The following is a 23,482-nucleotide window of genomic DNA, read 5'->3' on the forward strand; positions in this document are numbered from 1 at the left end:
ACAGTGGATTCTGTTTGTTGCCAAACCATAAATTAGATATATTTATCATTTTTTAATCATCTTTTTCAGGTCTATAGATATTCTTGAGCTAATTGAAAATCAAGAGCTGATGAAGTTCCATTTTCATACATTGAAATTGTACTGTGCCCTTTGTGCTGTGGGCAATAATCGTATAGCCCATGCTCTTTGTAGCCACATTGATCAAGCTCAACTAATATTCACAACTGAGGATAAATATCTCCCAGGACTTCTACGCAGTGGATTCTATGATCTCCTCTTAAGTATGCACTTAGAATCAGCAAAAGAAGCCAGATTAATTATGAACAATGAATTCATTATTCCTGTAACTGATGAAACCAGGAGCATAACATTGTTTCCAAAAAATAGTCGGTCTTATGGATGTCCCGGTGTTGGGCTCAGCACCTGCTTACGACCTCGATTAAACTTCTCATCACCATGTTTTGTCAGCACCATTGAAGATAGACGCCCATATAGCCCAAAATTGCCATTCGATATTCTTAAGGTCACAGCAATTGAAATGCTCACAGAGGCTGTGACAGTTGGTGGGCCGCACATCCGAGATCCAGTGGGTGGAAGTGTGCAGTTTCATCTAGTTCCTATACTCAAACTTATTAAAACCATGCTGATCACAGGCATGTTTGATGATAATGATGTCCAAAAAATTCTGCTACTGATCGATTCTGACCTATTTGGTGAACACCAAGAAGAGATGGTGGATGAAGGTAAACTAGAGAAAGAGATTGACGTGAAAAATGAAGAAAAGGCAATAGAAGCTGGAGAAGTAGCAACACAAGCATCTCCGCCGCCTTTAAAGGGACTGCTGGAAAAAAGTTTGCCAGAGTCTGTTAAACTTCAGGTACAATACTAAAGAAATGTCACTTAAATACAACTTTCTGTATTGCGTGGAAATTTAATGCATCCAAGTGTTTTTTATTTTAGCTGACCAAAAAGATTGATGGGAAGTTCCGGGAACTGTGCTTACACAGGAAATGTAGTATGTGATGAAAGAATTCACTATCCTAGTCTTCCCTGAAAATTAAATTTAACAAAAGGAAGAGCTAAATGGACAGATAAATAAATGTATTGGCCTGGTCCAACAGCAACTGTGGAAGTTTGGGAAGCACCAATGGGTTAGGGACTCCCACACAGCACTTTTAGGCACCTGTGGAAACTGAACAGCAGCACAGCTGGTCTCTGCTCCTAAACTGGACGCCTTGTGATCTTTTCATGAAGTCCAAAGAGTGCTCATTTCCACAGATTCCCCTGCACTTGTTTTGGGAAATTATTTGGACCCACCGACGCACCCAGTAGGAGGCTGGAAGCTTACTCCTTCCCACAAACACACCTCCCTCTCCCCCTCTCTCTGCCCTGTGCCCCACTTTAATACGCACCCATTTCTCCCACTATCCCTCCCACCTTTTCCCTACCCCACCTCCCCCCTGACCCCTCCCGCGTCACTTTCACCTATAATCCCTTCCTCTGGTTTTACATTTCACTCAAAATTCAAGAGAGTTTATTGCCATGTGTCCCAGATAGGACAATGAAATTCTTGCTTTGCTTCAGCACAACAGAATATGGTAGGCATGAATACAGAACAGATGTGTGTCCATATACCATTATATAAATATATACACACATGAATAAATAAACAGATAAAGTGCAAATAAACAGATAATGGGCTATTAGTGTTCAGAGTTTTGTTTGAGTGGAGTTTAATAGCCTGATGGCTGTGGGGAAGTAGCTATTCCTGAACCTAGACGTTGCAGTCTTCACGCTCCTGTACCTTCCACCTGAAGGTAGCGGGGAGATGAGTGTGTGGCCAGGATGGTGTGGGTCATTGATGATGCTGCCAACCTTTTTGAGGCAGCGACTGCGATAGATCCCCTCGATGGTAGGGAGGTCAGAGCCGATGATGGACTGGGCAGTGTTTACTACTTTTTGTAGTCTTTTCCGCTCCTGGGCACTCAAGTTGCCGAACCAAGCCACGATGCAACCGGTCAGCATAGTCTCTACTGTGCACCTGTAGAAGTTAGGGAGAGTCCTTCTTGACATACCGACTCTCCGTAATCTTCTCAGGAAGTAGAGGCGTTGATTTGCTTTCTTTATAATTGCATCAGTGTTCTCGGACCAGGAGAGATCTTCAGAGATGTACACGCCCAGGAATTTGAAGCTCTTGACCCTTTCCACCATCGACCCGTTGATATAAAGGCAGAGTCCTACCAACTGCGAAGGGCGGTGAAGGACGCAAAGAGAAGGTACAGAGACAAGGTGGAGTTACAGATGGAGCAGCAGGACACCAGAAGCCTGTAGCAGGGGCTACGGATTGTAACCAACTACCGGAACACCCCTCCCTATCCGCATGTGCCGGCACCTCCCTAGCTGATGACCTGAACTCCTTTTACGCTCGTTTCGAGAGGGGCAACATCACTCCAGGTCTGCCGACTATCGACAATACCGCCAGCGGGCTGGCTACTGTAGCTGAAGGGAGGAATGTGCACAAATTCTCGCTGTCCGAGCACGACGTGAGGAGGGCTCTGACACGGGTGAACACGAGAAAAGTTGCAGGCCCCGATGGCATCTCGGGGCGAGTACTCAAGTTCTGTGCTACGCAGCTAGCTCCAGTGCTCACTACATTATTCAACCTCTCCCTGGACAAGTCCGTGGTCCCTGCCTGCTTCAAAAAATCCATCATTGTACCGGTACCAAAAAATGCCTCCCCAGCCTGCCTGAATGACTACCGTCCGGTGGCCCTTGCCTCGGTAGTCATGAAATGCTTTGAGAGGCTGGTGAAGAAACGCAACTGCGCCTTCCTCCCTCGGAACATGGACCCGTTGCAGTTCGCATACCGTCCGAACAGATCCACGGATGATGCGGTCTCCCAGGTCTTGCACACCGCTCTCTCCCATCTGGACAGCCAGAAGGGGGGCTACGTGAGGATGCTGTTCATAGACTACAGTTCAGCCTTCAACACGATAGTCCCCATCAGACTGGCCGGGAAGCTAATGGAATTGGGGCTCAACACCTCCCTGTGTGCCTGGGTCCTGGACTTTCTCACCGCCAGGCCCCAGGTAGTCAAGATGGGAGGGAATACATCGAAGTCCCTCACCCTGAGCACAGGATCGCCCCAGGGTTGCGTCCTCAGCCCCCTATTGTACTCCCTGTACACACATGACTGTGTGGCTAGGTTCAGCTCCAACTCAATAATTAAGTTTGCTGATGACACTGTGGTGGTAGGCCTGATCTCAGACAACGACGAGAAGGCCTACCGGGAGGAGGTGGCTGGTCTAGCACTCTGGTGCCAGGATAACAGCCTCCTCTTGAACATCAAAAAAACGAAGGAGCTGATCATGGACTTTAGGAGGGCACATCATCCGAGGACGTACACTCCATTGAGGATAAATGGGGATCCTGTGGATAGGGTGAACTGTTTTAAATACCTGGGAGTCCACATCTCCGAGGATATGACACGGGCATCACACGCCTCCGCACTCGTGAATAAGGCACGGCAGCGCCTTTACCACCTCAGGCAATTGAGGAAATTCAGAGTGTCTCCGAGGATCCTCCAGTGCTTCTACGCAGCGGCGGTGGAAAGCATCTTGTCCGGGAACATTACCTCTGGTTTGGGAATTGCTCTGCCAAGGACAAGAAGGCTCTGCAGAGAGTAGTGCGTTTGGCCGAACGCACTATGGGAACTTCACTTGCCCCCCTGCAGGAACTATACATCAGGAGGTGCAACTCCAGAGCCAACAATATCATGAGAGACCCCTTCCACACCTGCAACGGACTGTTCCAGCTGCTACGGTCAGGCAAACGTCTCCGTTGCCATACGGTGAGAACGGAGAGGTTGAGAAGGAGTTTCTTCCCAAAGGCCATTCGGACTGTAAATGCCTATCTCACCAGGGACTAACTCTACTGAACGTTTTTCCTTCCATTATTTATTATGTAAAGGAATATGTGTGTTATGATTGTGTTTATAGTTTGTTTGGTTGTTTGTCTTTTGCACAATAGTCCGCGAGCATTGCCACTTTCATTTCACTACACATCTCGTATGTGTATGTGACAAATAAACTTGACTTGACTTGACTTGACTTGATAAATGGAACTGTGGTTCCCCATCCTACCCCTTCCAAAGTCCACAATCAGTTCCTTGGTTTTGCTGGTGTTGAGGGCCAGGTTATTGTGCTGGCACCATTTGGTCAGTCGGTCGATCTCTCTTCTATACTCCAACTCGTCCCCATCAGTGATACGTCCCACAACAGTCGTGTCATCAGCGAACTTGAAGATGCTGTTCACACTATGACCGGCTACGCAGTCATGAGTATAGTGGGAGTACAGCAGGGGGCTCTTCTTTCTCATTACAGCCTTCCATCTTTTCATTTCTGGCTTTTGTTCATCTATCTGGGCAAATCAACCCGCTCACCTGAATTCACCTATCACGTGTGGGAAGGAACTGCAGATGCTGTTTTACACTGAAGATAGACACAAAATGCAGGTCTAACTCAGCGGGACATGCAGTATCTGAATAGAAGGATAGGTGATGTTTTGGGTTGAGACCTTTCTTCCCACCCATGGAATGGAAATACAATGGAAATTAGTAGTGAAGTTAATGAATATTGACTTCTCTAACTTCAAGTAACCCTTGCTTTCCTTCTCTCTCCATACCCCCGCCTTCCTAAATCTGCATCTCCTTTGATGTCTTGTTTTCGCACCTTCCACATCCTTATCTCTATCTCCCTCTCGCCTGACTCTCAGTCTGAAGAAGGATCTCGACCCGAAACATCACCCATTCCTTCTATCCAGAGATGGTGCCTGGCTCGCTGGGTTACTCCAACATTTTGTGTCTATCCACCTATCAATTGTCAGGCTTTTTCTTCCAGCTTTCTTCCAGCTTTCTCCCATCTGCTACAATTACTCCTATCCATGTCCTTCAGTGATGCTGCCTAACCCACTGAGTTACTCCAGCACTTTGTATCTCTTTTAATGGTAAATTTGTGTCACTTTGTGGCCAATGGCCCTAAACAGCAGTAATTTCATTCATATCATTATAAAAGCATTTACATTGATGTGATGGTTGAGGAAAGTGGCCAGATGGTTGGATATTGGAGCATTTCTATCATAAATGTGAATATTAATTGTTCTGAAAATGTTTATTCTGGTCACTACATACTGATACCATGCCGAACATGAGTGACCAATGCATTTATAATTGGCTGTAATGCTAATCTGAGAAGAAAGTCTGTTGTTACTTGTTATAGTGACCTTCGTGAGCACAAGCCAATTAATGTAAAGAACATTTAGAAACAACAATAACTTGCTAGATGTAAAAATTATGTTTACAGGTCACAAATGGACAGGAAAATATAGTTTTAGTTCGACTGGTTGTTAGAGATGATAAGTTATTTTTCTAAGGAAGGTAATTTGTTTCTTTTTCCAGATGTGTGAACTGCTTCACTACTTCTGCGACTGTGAACTCCGACATCGAGTCGAAGCCATTGTTTCTTTTGCAGACAAGTTTGTTGTAAAACTGCAAAGGAACCAGAGGTTCCGGTATGAAGAGCTTATGCTGGCCTTCAACATGTCTGCAGCATTGACTGCCAAGAAGACGAAGGAGTTCCGGTCACCACCTCAAGAGCAGGTGATGTCCATTGTTTTTTGTTTTTATTTGGGTACTTTGTTTGGTTTTGAGATACAACATGGAAACAGGCCCTTCGACCTACTCGGTCTGCGCCAACCAACCTGTTCACACTAGGTCTATGTAGCAATGTTACAAAATTTTAAGATTTTAAAAATCAAGTCTGCAATTTATTCCCATCAGATAAAGCACACAAATAAGTTTAATTTGACACCTAATTCACTTTCATATCTTCATTATTAAAAAAGTTATGGCCATTTTCATACTTGGAAATTAGCATCTTGTTCCCTATTGATTTTCCATTGACTAACACAAAAGCTGTGATCGAGGACAGTGAAATGGCCATAACTTTCTTAAAAATTAAGAGACCTGAAAGAAATGTTCAGTTATTTTAATTGAAGCATTCTGAAACAAATATGAAACAATCTTACTTGGATGACCTGAAATTAATAATAATAATAATAATAATAATAATCTTTATTACGGACTCAAGGTCCAGACACAGGGCAACATTACATTAAAAATGCATTGCATATCAAATATCATAAATATATATAAAATCATGGTATATCACATAAAAACATCATAATTTATATTTAACAAAAATCCACAATACTTAAGTAAAAAATCCAGATTAAAAGATGATCAATGTCCTACAACGAGACAACGATACCAGTGTCTCCACAACTGGGATTCGTAGCGTGTAGTGCTAACCCTTATGTTTGTCAAGGCCACAATAAGCACATTTTTAGAGTCATTTATCCTGCAAATGAATTTATACATGTGGTGTCTTAGGATAGTTCTAAAGTACTGACTCATGCAGCCACAAACATATTACTGGCACTACACCATCTAGGTTGCCTTAGCAGTGTTCTCATGGCATCGTTATATGCCACCTTTAGTCTCTGCATACTTGTCTTTAAATAGTTTGACCACAGGTGCGCAGTGTAGAGGGGTGTGCAGTATGCTCTAAATAGCGACATCTTCACCACATCTGCACACGCACCAAATTTACGCAAGAGGATATTTGCCTGTACATACAGCATGCGTCGTTGCCTATAAATATCCTCATCATCTGTCATTTGTTCTGTAATAATATGCCCTAGATATTTTATCTTATTACAGACACTAAGATTGTTGTCAGACAATTGAAAAACAGGATATTTTAGGCATTTATCCTCTTTGGTTCTACAGACAATAACAACACTCTTACTAGCATTATATTTAATGTCATGTTCCACACCATACACGGAACATATAGTAAGGAGCTGCTGGAGACCAGCGCTAGATGGACTAAAGACCACAAGATCATCTGCATACATAATATAAATTAAAGCATATAATTAGTTAGTTACCCAATTGTAGCTAATTCCAAACTTCAATTACTAGATCTAAACATCTATCCATTTCTTAAGAAAAGATTAACATTTTTAAATAGCCTAAGTGTCCAAATAACATTCACAAAGAATTCACAATAAAACATGATTTTAATATCTCATTCACATTATTTTATAGGCCAAATGGAAGGAATTTAGTGTTCAATTGCTGTAAATTAATGGCCATTTAAATCAGCTTTCGAGTGGGATCCTGTGGAACTCTGTGGCACGCGCTGGTTTGGAACGTTCCCATTGCGGTAGATTTGTACCCCCATATGCCCAGAAAAATACTGCAGGATTTAATGGGGCCCCAAATTAGCTACTCGCAACATAAAACTTTGTATAAAGGGATCTTAAGAAGCCCTTTTTAATGTAAAAATAAACAACCTACCTTCCGTTGTCCCCTGTATGAGATCCGTCCTGTTGCCGGCAGTCGCGGGTTTAGAGGATAATTTTTAACATACTATAACAATTAAATTAACCAATTAAGTTTAAAAATAGCTCCAGCGAAAGAATCTCCCAGCGATTTTTCGTCAGCAACTAAGTAGGCTGAACAACCTCGATTTGAATAGCCTAGGGAAAATCGCGTTTTAAACCCGCCCCCCTCTCAATGGCGCCAAAATCACGCACACGGGCTGGGACAGATCTGCAGCCCCGCTGAAGGTAGGTTTTGCAACATACCTAGTCTATGTTATCCCATATTCTCATCCACACTCGGCAAGTTAGGGGCTTGTTTACAAATGCAAATGAACCCACAAAAGTACACATCTTTGAGATGTGAAGGGAGACCAGAGGATACCCATGCTGTCACAAGGAGAACATGCAAACACCACACAGACAGCACTCAAGATCAGGATGAAACTTCAGGTCTGTGAGGCAGCAGCTCTGCCAACTACACCACTGTGACTCCTTGTGAATTTCTATGAATTAATTAATTGCATATAATTAACAGCACTCCTGCCACTGCCTTCATTTGTATTAGAGGCAGTGCTATAAAGGAATGAGGCTGGTACTGATGCTTCTGGAGAATCTGAGAATAGTTTCCTCAGACACCAAAAGGGATTTGATGACATGAAATTGTATATTTTTTTACTATGATCTTTTTGGATGTTTTAAAAATGTCATTTTCACAACAATGCACAATGCTTTTGCATGTGCAATTTTGCAAAAGCAGCAACTAATGTTTTCATATCAAACACATTTATTATAATTTCCCTCATGATATCCCCTTGCAATAATTTGATGAATAAATGTACATGATTTGCATGGGTGCGCAGTTTCCATTAGCAGTGTCCCTGAAGTGCGGTGGCAGTTAAGTCAATCAACAACCAATCATCTCAGTGGAGCTAATTACACCTAAAGTTAAATTGTATCATTGAACGCTGAGGTAAAATTTACTGGTAGTGGGGGAAAATTTAATCTTGACATTTTTGATAAATAGTGGTAGGTGTTTTATCTTATTATTTTGCAATGACAGCAGATCTATTTAATATTTTCTCTCTTGAATATTAGTTTTTGCTAGTGCACTACATTGAAGATGCCAGCAGCCACTGTTTGCCCAAGGCCCACTCTGCTCCAATTATAGATGGCTTCTTATGGATTCTCTACTTTTTTTGTAATCATGGCCACTGACTCTCAGAAATTGCTGGGAACATTGCACTTTTTCAAGGAGAACAACATTATTTCTGCGTTCCAGAAAGTCTGGGATTACAGAGCTGAGAATAGGATGCTCACTCCAGAGTTTGTTGTCAGGCATGCAAGTAGCGTGACTTGCCCACCAGAGCTGGTTGAGCAAGATTACAGCTTCAAGGGTCCAAGGGTTTTGATCTGAGCCACCATTGAATGTTAATCCTGCCAATGATTTGTATGACTTTGTAGAGATTGTGGTTGTAGTTTTAGTCTAGTTTAGTTTATTATTGTCATATGTACAGTGAAAAAGCTTTTTGTTGCATGCTATCCAGTCAGCGAAAATACTATACATGATTACAATCAAGACGTCGACAATGTACAGATAGAAGATATTAGATATAACTCCTATGCTGGGTTATACTTCTCCTATGGGTTACTTGTTCTATGCTTTGAGTAGATGAACACACTCAATTAACCATGCGTTTGAAGACAAGCTTGGTCTCGGAGAACTTCGATTTTACTCCCTCTGTGAATTATTAATGAAATGGCACAAAATTGTTGTTTTTTAAATTAACACCATGGTTTTATACATTGTGTAAGTATGCATGATGCATGATTAAATAGGTTGGTTCATTCAGTTGAATGTCTGCATCTCACCAATGGTTTGAGATAGTGATATGCATTGCTCACTGCTTGCTGACAAGTCCACTGAACTTCTAACTAAGATCAGCAGATTTGGCTTCTGCAAACTGGACACCTCAATTTATCAGGAGATCACACAAATGAATTCAGTGCTTGTTAATAAACCGTAATGCTTGGTCCCAGGTGATTCACAGCTTTGAGCTGCTTCTAATTTATGGAATGGAGAAGAGACTTGGGCACATTATCTTCTCCACCTACCTTTGCCCTAACCAAACTACGAATAAGACTAGACAGACAGCTTCACGTTATACTTCTTAAAAATGAACAATTCTGAAAACAGTATTTAATACAGAGTGAAAGTTTAATGTATAAAAGGTATTTGAGAGTATATTTGTTTCACACCAATGCATTTTATGCACATTTCAGAATTGTTCAGGCAACGAAGCCTCTTACAAAAATGAGGATATTATTAGTGTCCTGTTTCCCTCTTTTCCTAAAATCTGTGGTAACTCAATGAATTATATGCTGATAGAATTGAAAAGTTAAAGGTCTGCAAAGCTATGAAATCAAAATTGTATTATTATCCTTCAATGCTAATAATGAATCATTTTAATAGTCTGTTCTTATTGTCTTGTAACTAATTTTGGTCTCTGATGTTCTCTTGTAGATTAATATGTTACTGAACTTCAGGAATGATGATGATTCCACTTGCCCTGAAGACATGCGTGAAGAACTGTGTGACTTCCATGATGACCTTCAAACGCATTGCGGTGAGTAATAAAACACTGAGGACCCAGGGTATACAATTTCAACTGAGCAGAGGAGCCAAGTTGAAGTGTTTATTTATAGTGATGGTAATGCTATCTTGGCCTCTTGCCAAATTTATAAATCAATGAATTTGGATTGTGGGAGATCCATCTAATGAAATTTAGAAAATAATTAAATAACAGATGAAAAGGGACTGTGCACCACTTCGGACAAAATTGATTGAATTTCAAGCATCTCTGAAACTTGCGCACTATATGTGTGATTCATCCTCATTAGTCTAGTCAACTAATGCATCATATAGAAGATTGAATTCCATTTGGTTCGTAGAGAAGAAATTAAATCTAAATGGAAATCGTATATTGCAGTAATTTTGTACAGCACCATCTAAAGTAGCTCAAACTCCTGGAAAACATGCAACATGGAAAATTGTGCATCATCTCAAGCTCCCCTGTCCTTTCTTGATGGAAATGTCTGCAGTTTTCCTTTGCAAACATACACAGTCTGTTACATACACTTTGAATGTGGACAGTAAACTGTCCAATGGAACCCTGTGATGCTATACAAGGAGTGCAATGCAAGAAAATGTAATGCAGGGGTGACCTTCACAGCAAAGTAAGAGCTGTCTCAGGGGCCTAGGAGCAGATGGCCCTGAGGGCATGTCTCATAATAACTAGGAATGATTGTAATAGGTTGTAAATCCGGGCCCAACTGTATTAATGGATCAGCACGCGTCTTCTGAGGTGCCATTTATACCTGCACGCTCGGATCTCAATCATAGTACTGGGGAAGTTTCTCTGACTCTATAAAGTCATTAATGTGGCTGCTTGCAATGCATCATCAGACCAATTTAACCAAACCTGATATGCCATACTATCGTACCTTCACTTGAATGACTGTTAAGAAGGGCAGCAAGGACAAACCAAGGAATGATAGACTGATGAGCCCGATGTCAGTGGTGGGAAATTTGCTGGAGGGAATTCTTAGGGGTAAGATCTACCAGTATTTGGATAGGCATGGATTTATTAGGAGAGTCAGCATGGTTTGTGCATGGGAATTTGTCAATTCCAAATCAGAGTTTTTTTGACGAGGTCACCAAGAGAATAGCTGAAGGTGGAGCAGTGGACATCATCTATATGGAGGAGTCATAGAGTGATACAGTGTGGAAACAGGCCCTTTGGCCCAATTCGCCCACACCAGCCAACAATGTCACAGCTTTCATAGACCCACTTGCCTGTGCTTGGTCCATATCCCTCCAAACCTATCGTTTCCATGTACCTGTCTAACTGTTTCTTAAATGATGGGATAGTCCCAACTTCAACTGCCTCCTCTGGCAGCTTGTTCCATACACCCACCACACTTTGTGTGAAAAAGTTAGCCCTCGGATTCTTATTCAATATTTTCCCCTTCACCTTGAACCTATGTCCTCTGATCCTCGATTCCCCTACTATGTGCAAAAGACTGTGCATCTCCCTGATCTATTCCTCTCGTGATTTTGTATCCCTCTATAAGATCTTCCTGCACTCCATGGAATAGAAACCCAGCCTACTCAACCTCTCCATATAGCTCACACCCTCTAGTCCTGGCAATATCCTCATAAATCTTTTCTGAACCCTTTCAAGCTTGACAATATATTTCCTACAGTGTATAAGATGAGTCCCTGAACTGAACACAATATTCTAAATGTGGTCTCAATAATGTCTTATACACTGCAATATGACAACCTCTATACTCAATACTCTGACTGATGAAGGCCAAAGTGCCAAAAGCCTTTTTGACCACCTTATCTACCTGTGACGACCTTCAAGGAACCATGCACCTATACTCCTAGATCCCTCTGCTCTACAACACTACCCAGAGGACTACCATGTACTGTGTAGGTCCTGCCCTTGTTCGATGTCCCAAAATGCAACACCTCACACTTCTCTGTATTAAATTCCATCAACCACTCCTCCGATAAACCTGGCCAATCAATCCAGATCCTGCTGCAATCATTCACAACCATCTTCACTATCTGCACTTCCTGTATCCCTGGTGTGACGACCTTACTGTAGGTCTTGTCCAAGAAACTCTCGTTTTCCCAGATGGCTCTGAGGTCATCCAACTGCTGCTCCAGTTCCACAACACGCTTATTCAGGAGCTGTACCTAGACACAATTTCTGCAGGTGTAGTTTCCAGAAGCACCAGCAGTGTCCTTGACTTCCCACATCCTGCAGGAAACACGCTTTGGACTTTGGTAAGTCAAGGTCCCACATAGTAAGCTCACCTGGAATGTTAAATTGCATGGAATGCAAGATGGGCTGGTAAATTGGACCTAAAATTGGATTGGAAGGTGTCTAAAAGGGTGGCTTGTAGGGTCATTTTTCTGATTGGAGGCCTGTGATCAGTGGAATGCTGCAAGGTTTGGTGCTAGCCACTGATTTATCTTATTTAATGATTTGAATGACACTGGAGTTAGCTTTATTAGTAAATTTGCAATTGACACCAAAATTGGTGGCATAGTGGAGGGTGAGGAAGGATATTCACGTTTACACCAGGAACTAGATAAGTTGGGAACATGAGCCAAGGAATGTGAAATGGAATTTAACTGTGATAAGTATGAGGTGTTGCACTATGATATGTAAAAGGCGGAGCCCTGGAGAGATTTGCAAAACAGTAGCTTGCAAAAGTATTCATACCCCTTGAACTTTTCCACATTTTGTCACGTTATTATCTAAATGGTGGCCGATTGGGAAAGGGAGGAGATGCAGCGAGACCTGGGTGTCATGGTACACCAGTCATTGAAGGTAGGCATGCAGGTGCAGCAGGCAGTAAAGAAAGCGAATGGTATGTTAGCTTTCATTGCAAAAGGATTTGAGTATAGGAGCAGAGAGGTTCTACTGCAGTTGTACAGGGTCTTGGTGAGACCACACCTGGAGTATTGCGTACAGTTTTGGTCTCCAAATCTGAGGAAGGACATTATTGCCATAGAGGGAGTGCAGAGACGGTTCACCAGACTGATTCCTGGGATGTCAGGACTGTCTTATGAAGAAAGACTGGATAGACTTGGTTTATACTCTCTAGAATTTAGAAGATTGAGAGGGGATCTTATAGAAACTTACAAAATTCTTAAGGGGTTGGACAGGCTAGATGCAGGAAGATTGTTCCCGATGTTGGGGAAGTCCAGGACAAGGGGTCACAGCTTAAGGATAAAGGGGAAATCCTTTAAAACCGAGATGAGAAGAACTTTTTTTTCACGCAGAGAGTGGTGAATCTCTGGAACTCTCTGCCACAGAGGGTAGTTGAGGCCAGTTCATTGGCTATATTTAAGAGGGAGGAGTTAGATGTGGCCCTTGTGGCTAAGGGGATCAGGGGGTATGGAGAGAAGGCAGGTACGGGATACTGAGTTGGATGATCAGCCATGATCATATTGAATGGCGGTGCAGGCTCGAAGGGCCGAATGGCCTACTCCTGCACCTAATTTCTATGTTCTATGTTTCTATGTTACAACCACAAACGTAAATGTATTTTATTGGGATTTTATGTGATAGACCAACACAAAGTGGCGCATAATTGTGAAGTGGAAGGAAAATTATACATGGTTTTCAAAATTTTTTTACAAATAAAAAACTGAAAAGTGTGGCGTGCAAAAGTATTCAGCCCCCTTTACTCTGATACCCCTAAATAAAATCCAGTGCAACCAATTGCCTTCGTAAATTACCTAATTAGTAAACAGAGTCCACTTGTGTGTAATCGAATCTCAGTATAAATACAGCTGTTCTGTGAAGGCCTCAGAGGTTTGTTAGAGAACATTAGTGAACAAACAGCATCATGAAGCCCAAGGAACACACCAGACAGGTCGGGGATAAAGTTGTGGAGAAGTTTAAAGGTTAGGTTATAAAAAAAATCCCAAGCTTTGAACATCTCACGGAGCACTTGTTCAATCCATATCCGAAAATGGAAAGAGTATGGCACAACTGCAAACCTACCAAGACATGGCCGTCCACCTAAACTGACAGGCCGGGCAAGGAGAGCATTGATCAGAGAAGCATGGTAACTCTGGAGGAGCTGCAGAAATCCACAGCTCAGGTGGGAGAATCTGTCCACAGGACAACTATTAGTCATGCACTCCACAAATTGGGCCTTTATGGAAGAGTGGCAAGAAGAAAGCCATTGTTGAAAAAAAGCCATAAGAAGTCCCGTTTGCAGTTTGCCACAAGCCATGTGGGGGACACAGCAAACATGTGGAGGAAAGTGCTCTGGTCAGATGAGACCAAAATTGAAGTTTTTGGCCTAAATGCAAAACGCTATGTATGGTGGAAAACTAACACTGCACATCACCCTGAACACATCATCCCCACTGTGAAACATGGTGGTGGCAGCATCATGCTGTGGGGATGCTTTTCTTCAGCAGGGACAGGGAAGCTGGTCAGAGTTGACGGGAAGATGGATGGAGCCAAATACAGGGCAATCTTGGAAGAAAACCTGTTAGAGTCTGCAAAAGACTTGAGACTGGGGCAGAGGTTCACCTTCCAGCAGGACAACGACCCTAAACATACAGCCAGAGCTACAATGGAATGGTTTAGATCAAAGCATATTCATGTGTTAGAATGGCCCAGTCATAGTCCAGACCTAAATCCAATTGAGAAGTTCCTCGGGTCCACCATACATCAATCCCTATCATGGGAGCTCAACACCAGTCTCATAATCAGTAAGTGCCACCAGCGACTCTACTTCCTGCGGCAGCTTAAAAAATTCAGGGTTGGACGACCAGCCATGACCCACTTCTATAGGTTTACCATAGAAAGCATACTCACATTCTCTATGCTTGTCTGGTATGGTCACACAACCTCGCAGGATAAGATTCGGCTGGAGAGAATAGTGCGCCGAGCTTCTAAGATCATCAGTTGCAGCAGACTTCCCTCAGTGACATCACTTTACTCAACAAGACTCACCAGAAAGGCCAAAAAAATCATAGCAGATCACTTTCACCCGGCACATTACCTCTTTAATCTCCTCCCATCAGGAAGGAGATATAGAAGCATTAAAAGTAAAACATCTCGCTTCAGAGACAGCACCTATCTCCAAGCCATCAGATATTTGAATTTGCACTAATCACTTTGCACTTTCTTTTGCACTTGCACTTACGCTTAATATGACGCTGCTGGGTACTGTCCTTCCTGTATATATTGTCCTTCGTACGGTATTGTCTGTATTATTTATTGTGGTGTATGTGGTGGTTGTATTGTACTGTATTGTATCTGTCTGAGAGCGAACCAAGACACATTCCTATCAACTTGTTGACATGGCAATAAATTTCTTGAATCTTGAATCTCTGGCAAGACTTGAAAATTGCTGTTCACAGACGCTCTCCATCCAATCTGATTGAGCTTGAGCTATTTTGCAAAGAAGAATGGGCAAAAAATTCAGTCTCTAGATGTGCAAAGCTGGTAGAGACATACCCCAAAAGACTTGCAGCTGTAATTGCAGCGAAAGGTGGTTCTACAAAGTATTGACTCAGGGGGGCTGAATACTTTTGCACGCCACACTTTTCAGTTTTTTATTTGTAAAAAAATTTGAAAACCCTGTATCATTTTCCTTCCACTTCACAATTATGCACCACTTGGTGTTGGTCTATCACATAAAATCCCAATAAAATACATTTACGTTTGTGGTTGTAACGTGACAAAATGTGGAAAAGTTCAGGGGTATGAAAACTTTTGCAAGCCACTGTATGTGGTTCCCTGAATGTGGTTTGTCAGATGGACAGTGTGGTGAAGAAAATTGTTTGGTCTGCTTGCTTTCATTGGGAAAGGTACTGAGTAGCTAAATTGGGACATTGTCATGCAGCTGTACAAGTCATTGGTGAAACCACGCTTGGAAGACTGTGTGCAGTTCTTGTTGCTTAGCAATATGAAGGATGTCACTAAGTTAGAAGGGGCACAGGAGAGATTCACCAGGCTGTTACCTGGGCAGATGGGCTTTAGTTAAACGGTGAAGTTGGATTGGCTGGGACTTTGCTCTTTGAATCATGAGGTGTACGAGATCATGTGATACAGGATCACTTGTACAAGATCATGAGGAGCGAGGAGCAAGGAGGTGTACAAGATCACGAGGAGCAAAACCTGGAACAAATGTTTCACTCAAAGGGTAGTCTGTATCTTGAATGAGCTGCCACAGGAAGCCTGGAAGCGAATACAATTATGGCACGAAAATATAGTTGGACCGATATCTTGATAAGTTTTAGAGAGTATGGACCAAATGCAGACAAAAGGGACTAGTGCAGAATGCAAATTGGTCAGCGTGGTTAAGGTGGGCCGAAGGGCCTGTTTCCCTGCTGAGGAGCTCTATGATTCAATGACTGTTGCTACACCAAACAATAATGTGTTCCAGAGGTTGACAAGCTGGATTACATTTTCCATTATTAGGGTTATTTACCTCGTTTTTCCCACTTCTTTATACGGATCAGTGACCAGCTCCTCCATATCCAATCTAAGCTGCACTTTAACTAAAGCTAAATCACCAGTCTGTTTCCGGTTCCACTTGGGTCCCAATATTTACAATGAAATGCAGAGGAAATGTGTTGGCAGCTGACGGCTGTAATTGCCTGCTGAATTTAGTCGTAAGAACTTTCAATGCTGCTTACATTTCAGGAGAGTCTAGTTTAGTTTAGAGGTTTAGTTTAGCAAGAAAACAGGCCCTTTGTCTTACCAGCGATCCCCACAAATTAACACTATCCTTCACACAATGTGAACATTTTTTTTTTACATTTATACCAAGCCAATTAACCTACAAATCTGTACGTCTTTGGAGTGTGGGAGGAAACCAAATATCTCAGAGAAATTCCATGCAGGTCACGGGGAGAACGTACAAACTCCATACAGACAGCACCCATAGTTAAGATCGAACTTGGGTCTCTGGCGCTGTAAAGCAACAACTCTACCGCTGCGCCATCGTACCACCCTAAGAGGTTCTTGTATCATCACTTTTGTATTTCTAGATAAGGTGCAAGAAATAATGTAATATTTGTATATGATAGAAACATAGAAATAGGTGCAAAAGGAGGCCATTTGGCCAGCACCACCATTCATTGTGATCATGGCTGATCATCCACAATCAGTAACCCGTGCCTGCCTTCTCCCCATATCCCCATGATCTCCCCTCCCCATCGACATTTTCTGTAAGGCCATTAACAAGTTGTGATTTTAACAGCAGAACATAATAGGTTTATGAAACTGAACTGGCAAACTATATATACCCTCGGGCTTTAAACAGCCTTCATTCTGTCTGTCATTTTTAATGGAGTAGACTTGTTACGGAAGGCCACTTATAGGTCAGTGTGGTACAGTTGTCTCTTGAAAGTATACAATTAAACCCCCTTTTCACGGGGCGACTTGACGCAAGAGGTAACCAGAGTTTAACATCGTGGGAACCTCGTGCGGTAACAGTACGGCATTCGTGGACCACCGTGGCGCTAACGGCAGGTAATCGTGTAACTTGGGTACTCGGGAGAAAATTCAAACATGTTTGAATTTGTCCAAGAGTGACTTGTACACTTGTGGTTGAGCATTGCAACATTTTATGAACGTAGTGGCCAGTGCGATATCCGTAGTAACTCTTGCGGTCACCGTGGGAACTCCTGCGAACGGCGAACCCGGAAGTTGGATAGAGTGAATCCAGCCAGTTTGCTATTTACATACAAATCTAATAAAACTAGCTAAAAAGCATTTCATTAATGTCAGTGTGTCTCTTTTTGTCTGAAAGCAGTTTCTAACTGGAGGAACTCCGCGGGCCAGGCAGCATCTACGGAGGGAAATTGACAGGCGAGCCTTACCTCAGGCTGCCTTATCTCTCTACCCCCCCAACTCCCACCCACACACACAAATGCTGGAGAAACTCAGCGGGTGCAGCAGCATCTATGGAACGAAGGAAATAGGCAACGTTTCGGCCCAAAAAGTTGCTTATTTCTTGTGTATGTGTCGGAAGGAACAGCAGATGCCGGTTTAAAGAGAATGAGTTCGACGGCAGGCAGCATCTTTGGGGAGAAGGAATGGGTGACATTTTGGGTCGAGACCCTTCTGATATGCTGCTTGTCCCGCTGAGCTACATGTTGTGTCTATCTTCGTTTTAATCCAGCATCTGCAATTCCTTCCTGGCCGAACCCGATTGAAAGATGAGAGGCTGGGCGATAGAAATCATTAATTGAATTAAATAACTAGATACCTGTCTAATCGTATCTACAGGATTGGACAGGCTAGATGGAGGAAGAATGTTCCCGATGTTGGGGGAGTCCAGAACCAGGGTCCCAGTTTTACAGTCTACCGTGGGAACTCTTTAATTACAGCGGGAAACCTTCAGTTTCCCAGGGGGTCGGGACGGGACTGGAGTTGGGAGGGAAAGGTGGGGGAGTCGAGGGAGAGGAGGGGGAGACAGATGGGGGTGTCTTCATTTAGTGGCGGTGGGTGTCTGTCACTGAAACAGGCAGGTGAGATTTCACATTCACCTTGGGTGTGCTCTCTCTCTCTCTCTATCTCTCTCCCTCCCTCCCTCTCACACAGACATGAATGGAGGAACTCCGCGGGCCAGGCAGCATTTACGGAGGGAAATGGACAGGCGACCCATTCTTCAAGCTGCCTTATGTCTCTCTCTCCCCCCCTCCCCCCAACTCCCACCCACACACGCGAATGCTGGAGAAACTCCGCGGGTGCAGCAGCATCTATGGAACGAAGGAAATAGACAACGTTTCGGCCCCGCTGCACCCGCTGAGTTTCTATAGCATTCGTGTGTGTGGGTGGGTGGGAGGGGGGGGGGGGGGGGGGGGGGAGAGAGACATAAGGCAGCCTGAAGAATGGGTCGCCTGTCCATTTCCCTCCGTAAATGCTGCCTGGCCCGCGGAGTTCCTCCAGTCATGCCTGTGTGAGAGGGAGGCAGGGAGAGAGAGAGAGAGGCAGTCCTGGTCAGTCCTTTGAAGATAGATACCAGTTGCTTGGAGCAACTCAGCGGGACAGGCAGCATCTCTGGAGAGAAGGAACGGGTGGCGTTTCGGGTCGAGAGCCTTCTTCAGACTGAAAGTTTCACCTGTCAGTAGATCATAAAATAACACAATCATCACGGTCAATGTGAGATACAGTGTTTATTCATATTTGACAAAATAAAAAGACGACTTCTTGCACATATTGAGAGAAGGTGCATCACACCAAACAACATTTGTCTAAAAAAACACAGATTATTCTTCAGCTCATTAAAGAGCTCGGGTGAAAAAAACGAATAGAGTGTGTGACAACAAAGTAACATCATTTGTGCCACGTGATTAACTACACTACAGTCCACGATGTTCATTCGGGAAAGATCGGGAGACGGACAAGTCACTCGCACAAATTACAGAATTGCCGAGTACCGTGGGAACTCTTTACTCTACCCCCGTTATATCGTGTGATATCGTGCTAGACCACGACCACTCCACTCTGGCTACATCTTGCGTCAAGTCGCCCCGTGAAAACTAGCCATTACTTCATTTGTTTAGTGTTCAACAAGGTATCCTATCAATTTCAGAAATAAAGGACCCATAAAAACTGCAATGTATGGATAACCTAGTCCTGAAACACTGCAGACAACCAGACTAAATATCAGTTCTCATGCCATCTATTGGTCAAAACTACAAATCAAATGGTTATCAACTTATAGTTCATGGATGCATTTCTGCCAGTTGCTAACACTAACGCCCTATGTAAATATGTTCGTGAGCATATGAGCATGATGCATATGGTTTATGGAATGTACTCAAAGATGAATCTTCTACCCAATGTTCTGTGCAAAATTTGTTAGTCCTGTTGGAAATGACAAAATGGTGTTGCTAAAAAATCAATCGTCCCAGATATTGTTTTTCTCTCGCATTCCCCCAGATGGCGGCCATTGTTTTCTGCTTTTGCCCACCTGTCACATCCCAATTGTGATCTAGTGTCTTGCAGAGTTTTCTTCTTGATGCCCCTGTACCACAGCTTCAGGGGTACTCAAGGGGAAAGTACGTATGGGCTGGTAGTAAGAATCGCCATACCTTTCCCAAAATTATTTCATACAGGGCAAAGACCTGATTGAAGCATCCTGACCCTGCGACTTGTCCATGTTGAAGGCCCACATATTCACTGAGGCAGAAGGCGATATACTAATTGTCATGGTGCTTCCATCCTGCTTAGTTTTCTAGCCCTGCAGCAGGGAATTCACCAGTATGTCATTAAAATATACACGTTTACCCTGGCTTACAAATGTCCAATTATATACAGTTGGTGCACACAAGCGAGTATTTGGGAGTCCAAGAGATGTGTTTGTTAGCGTCTCTGGGCCGGTAGCCACCTTCTGCTGTATGGGAACCCAGTTTATGACTCATTTCTGACATGAACTGTTTGGGTTATGAACACTTCCCTGGAACAGTTCTGTTCTGCATAATACAGTGTGCATAATAGCTTAATCCTCAATTTATTTTCGGTGACCTCTCACTCAATTGTGCTGATTCATAGAAAGTTGTAAAGTCAGACTGCGGGTAAATGGCCCCTTCGCCCCACCACGCACCCATTTACAATAATCCCATTTAATTCTACCCATGTTCCCATCAACACCCCCAATTATTGGACAACTTAGCATAGCTTATTAACCCCACAAACTCCATATATTTGGCATGCTGTAGGAAACCAGAAGTGCTGGAGGACTGGTTAGCACACAGCAAAAGCTTTTCACTCTACTTCCGTGCACATGACAATAAGCTAAACTAAACTAAACTCACCATCACAGAAAGAACATACAAACTTCATAGAGCATTGGAGATCGAGATTGAATTTGGGGGGGGGTCTCTGAAATTGTGAGAAATAGCTCTACTAACATGTACCACAGTTCCCCCACTGTCTTAACAGTTTTAATATTGACTAATATTCTATAAATGCCAGTGAACTATAGCATTCTTATCATATGCTTTACCTTCAGGTATTCCATTTGAAGATGAACAGACAGAAGAAAAAGATGAATCTCTGATGGGAAAGTTGCTTTATTTAGTGCATAAAATCAAAGGGAAGCCAAAGAAAGTGGAAGAGCCACCAAGTGAAAAAGAAGTAAAAAAGCCTGGTGAGTGCCAACATAGTAGACTGAAATCTTCTGAGTTTTAAATCTGGACTCATTTGAAGACGAGTATCAGATTAGTTAAATGCAATAAGACTAACATTTAAAACACTATTGGGACAGAAATTGCAGGTGGATGCATACCATAAGGTGCAACAGATTTGGTGATATATTGGAATTATGGTGGTGATTAGAATAATTTCAACTCCAAGAGCCAAACCCAAAGATTTCCAAATTAATACAAATAAAAATCAATTAAACAATTATAAAAAGTATCAACCGTTTCAAATAGATTTAAAATAATTTATAACCCTTAAAATGCAAGCTCAAGTAGCATAACATTTCAATAATAACACAATAGAAACAAATATACATTTTCCTTTGCAGTTGTTCCTTTCCATTCATATGAATAGGTCTGTGATTTTTGCCATTTCCAAATTGGTGCAGGTTTAGGAGACGGATTCCTCAGATTAATTCTACGGGACTGCACCAATTTTTGTTCGGCCATTGAACTTCCTTGGTGCACTCCTGAGAAATCACCAACTAAACTTAAGGACCGATTCATGTGTTGAGCAGGGACTGGATGATATCAGTGCTATGCAGAATTGCTGACATTCACCAAAAGATTCTGCCCTATTTAGGTCTTTACCTGCACCAAACATCGAATTTGCTTCCAACAAATTGAGGAACTAGCTAGTTATTTTTTATTCACCTTGGTTTCTAAATTGTTCAGAAGTCTGTGAAATATGTGCATAATTATAAAGTGCACTTGGAATATGTGTAAAGAGTGTCTTCTCACCTTTACCTGTACGGAAGAACACTTCGAAGCATAATGTAAGGTTTTTCAAGATTTAAAAATACATTTTTTTTCTTTTACAATAATGGATTCCAGGCATGTTCCATCGTTTGAAGTGAAACTAGTGAAGATCGCAATTATATTATAGTTCCAAGAGTTTTACCTCAGCAACTTCAGTGTAATTCATTCTGAGATGGCTCAAATCATTCTCTGTTTACACCAAATATTAATTCCTCAGCACATTGGTGTGCTTTGGACTCTTTGAGATTGTGCATTTGCTGCTGGAACTGCAGGTAGTTGTGATGATTAAATTTGCAGCTGTCTCTTAGGTGATGGCGTTTTTATTTTCTGAGCAGGCAAGAGAAATATTTGTAGGATCAACAATACCTCTCAACAGGTTAAGAAGCAGGGATCAATCCAGACCATTGCAGTGTATCAACCCTGGTGACCTTTTCCCTTGGTCAAATTCACCTTAGAAATCTCACCATAATTTTCATTGAAGAAAAGGATGCCGAGAGCAAGGGAGGTTGCCTGGGAGGTTGTAATTGGGGGGCACAATGGTGCAACTGGTAGACCTATCGTCTGAATATATTAACGTCTAAAATAAGAACATCGGTTTCTTAGAATATTGAACATAAAACATACATACAGCGCAGCCACAGGCTCTTTGGCCCACATTGTCTGTGCCATGCATGATGCCAAGACCAACTCTTATCAGTACATATCCCATATTTTCATATGACACATCTAAAATAAGTGGGCATAATCATAAAAGTGGACTAGGTCATTTGAGGTGCACTTATCAATGTGAATTAATTATTTTATCCCACCTCCATCTGCAAAAGCTGAGCCAATTGAAAATGTTGATATTAAAATTGAATGGACATTTGTTTGGAAGGCCATAGAGATGTGGAGATAAAGGGAATTGAGATGGAAATCTACTACATTTTATTTACCACTACCCTTAATATTTACACATGTCATATCTTTTTACTTCGCAACCATTAATTGAATGAATAAATATATTCTTGTTTGTATTTCCTGTTTAAATATTGTATTATATATCCAAAAGAATGCCGTGACCATGAAATGGGTCTTGGCAACTGAGTCAGATATTAAACACCATACATTTACAAATCCTAATCTGTAAATACTCCATGTATCTATGCCAGAGTTTATATAATATTCTCGATTCCTACAATGGTGTGGACAACTCTACATAAGTGAAGCTAAACGTAGATTGGGTGACTGCATCGTGGGGCACCTGTGTTTAATCCACAGGAGTGATTCAGAGGTTCCTGTTTCCTGCTACTTTAATTCTTAATAAAAGGCACAAAGTGCTCGAGTAACTCAATATGTCAGGCAGCATCTCAGAAGAACGTGGATAGACAATGTTTCCGGTCGGAACCCAGTCTGAAGAAGAGTCCAGACCCAAAACATCACCTTTTCATGTTCTCCAGGGATGCTGCCTGATCTGATGAGTTACTTCAGCACTTTGTGTCTTTTTTTTGTAAACCAGCATCTGCAGTTCCTTGT

General features: G+C 42.4%; 1 protein-coding gene across 3 annotated transcripts in view; it reads left to right on the forward strand.

Moving 5' to 3' along the window:
* ryr3 (ryanodine receptor 3) overlaps nt 1–23,482 on the forward strand; it is a 324,483-nt gene that overhangs the window by 152,391 nt on the left and 148,610 nt on the right. For all 3 annotated transcript variants that reach the window (XM_055640726.1, XM_055640727.1, XM_055640728.1), the window contains 4 exons: nt 70–877; nt 5,456–5,656; nt 9,968–10,070; nt 21,019–21,156. In XM_055640726.1, the coding sequence (XP_055496701.1) occupies nt 70–877; nt 5,456–5,656; nt 9,968–10,070; nt 21,019–21,156 (1,250 nt within the window). The remainder of the gene's footprint in view (nt 1–69; nt 878–5,455; nt 5,657–9,967; nt 10,071–21,018; nt 21,157–23,482) is intronic.

The sequence above is a fragment of the Leucoraja erinacea genome, chromosome 9 (assembly GCF_028641065.1).
Source record: "Leucoraja erinacea ecotype New England chromosome 9, Leri_hhj_1, whole genome shotgun sequence".
Lineage (NCBI taxonomy): Eukaryota > Metazoa > Chordata > Chondrichthyes > Rajiformes > Rajidae > Leucoraja > Leucoraja erinaceus.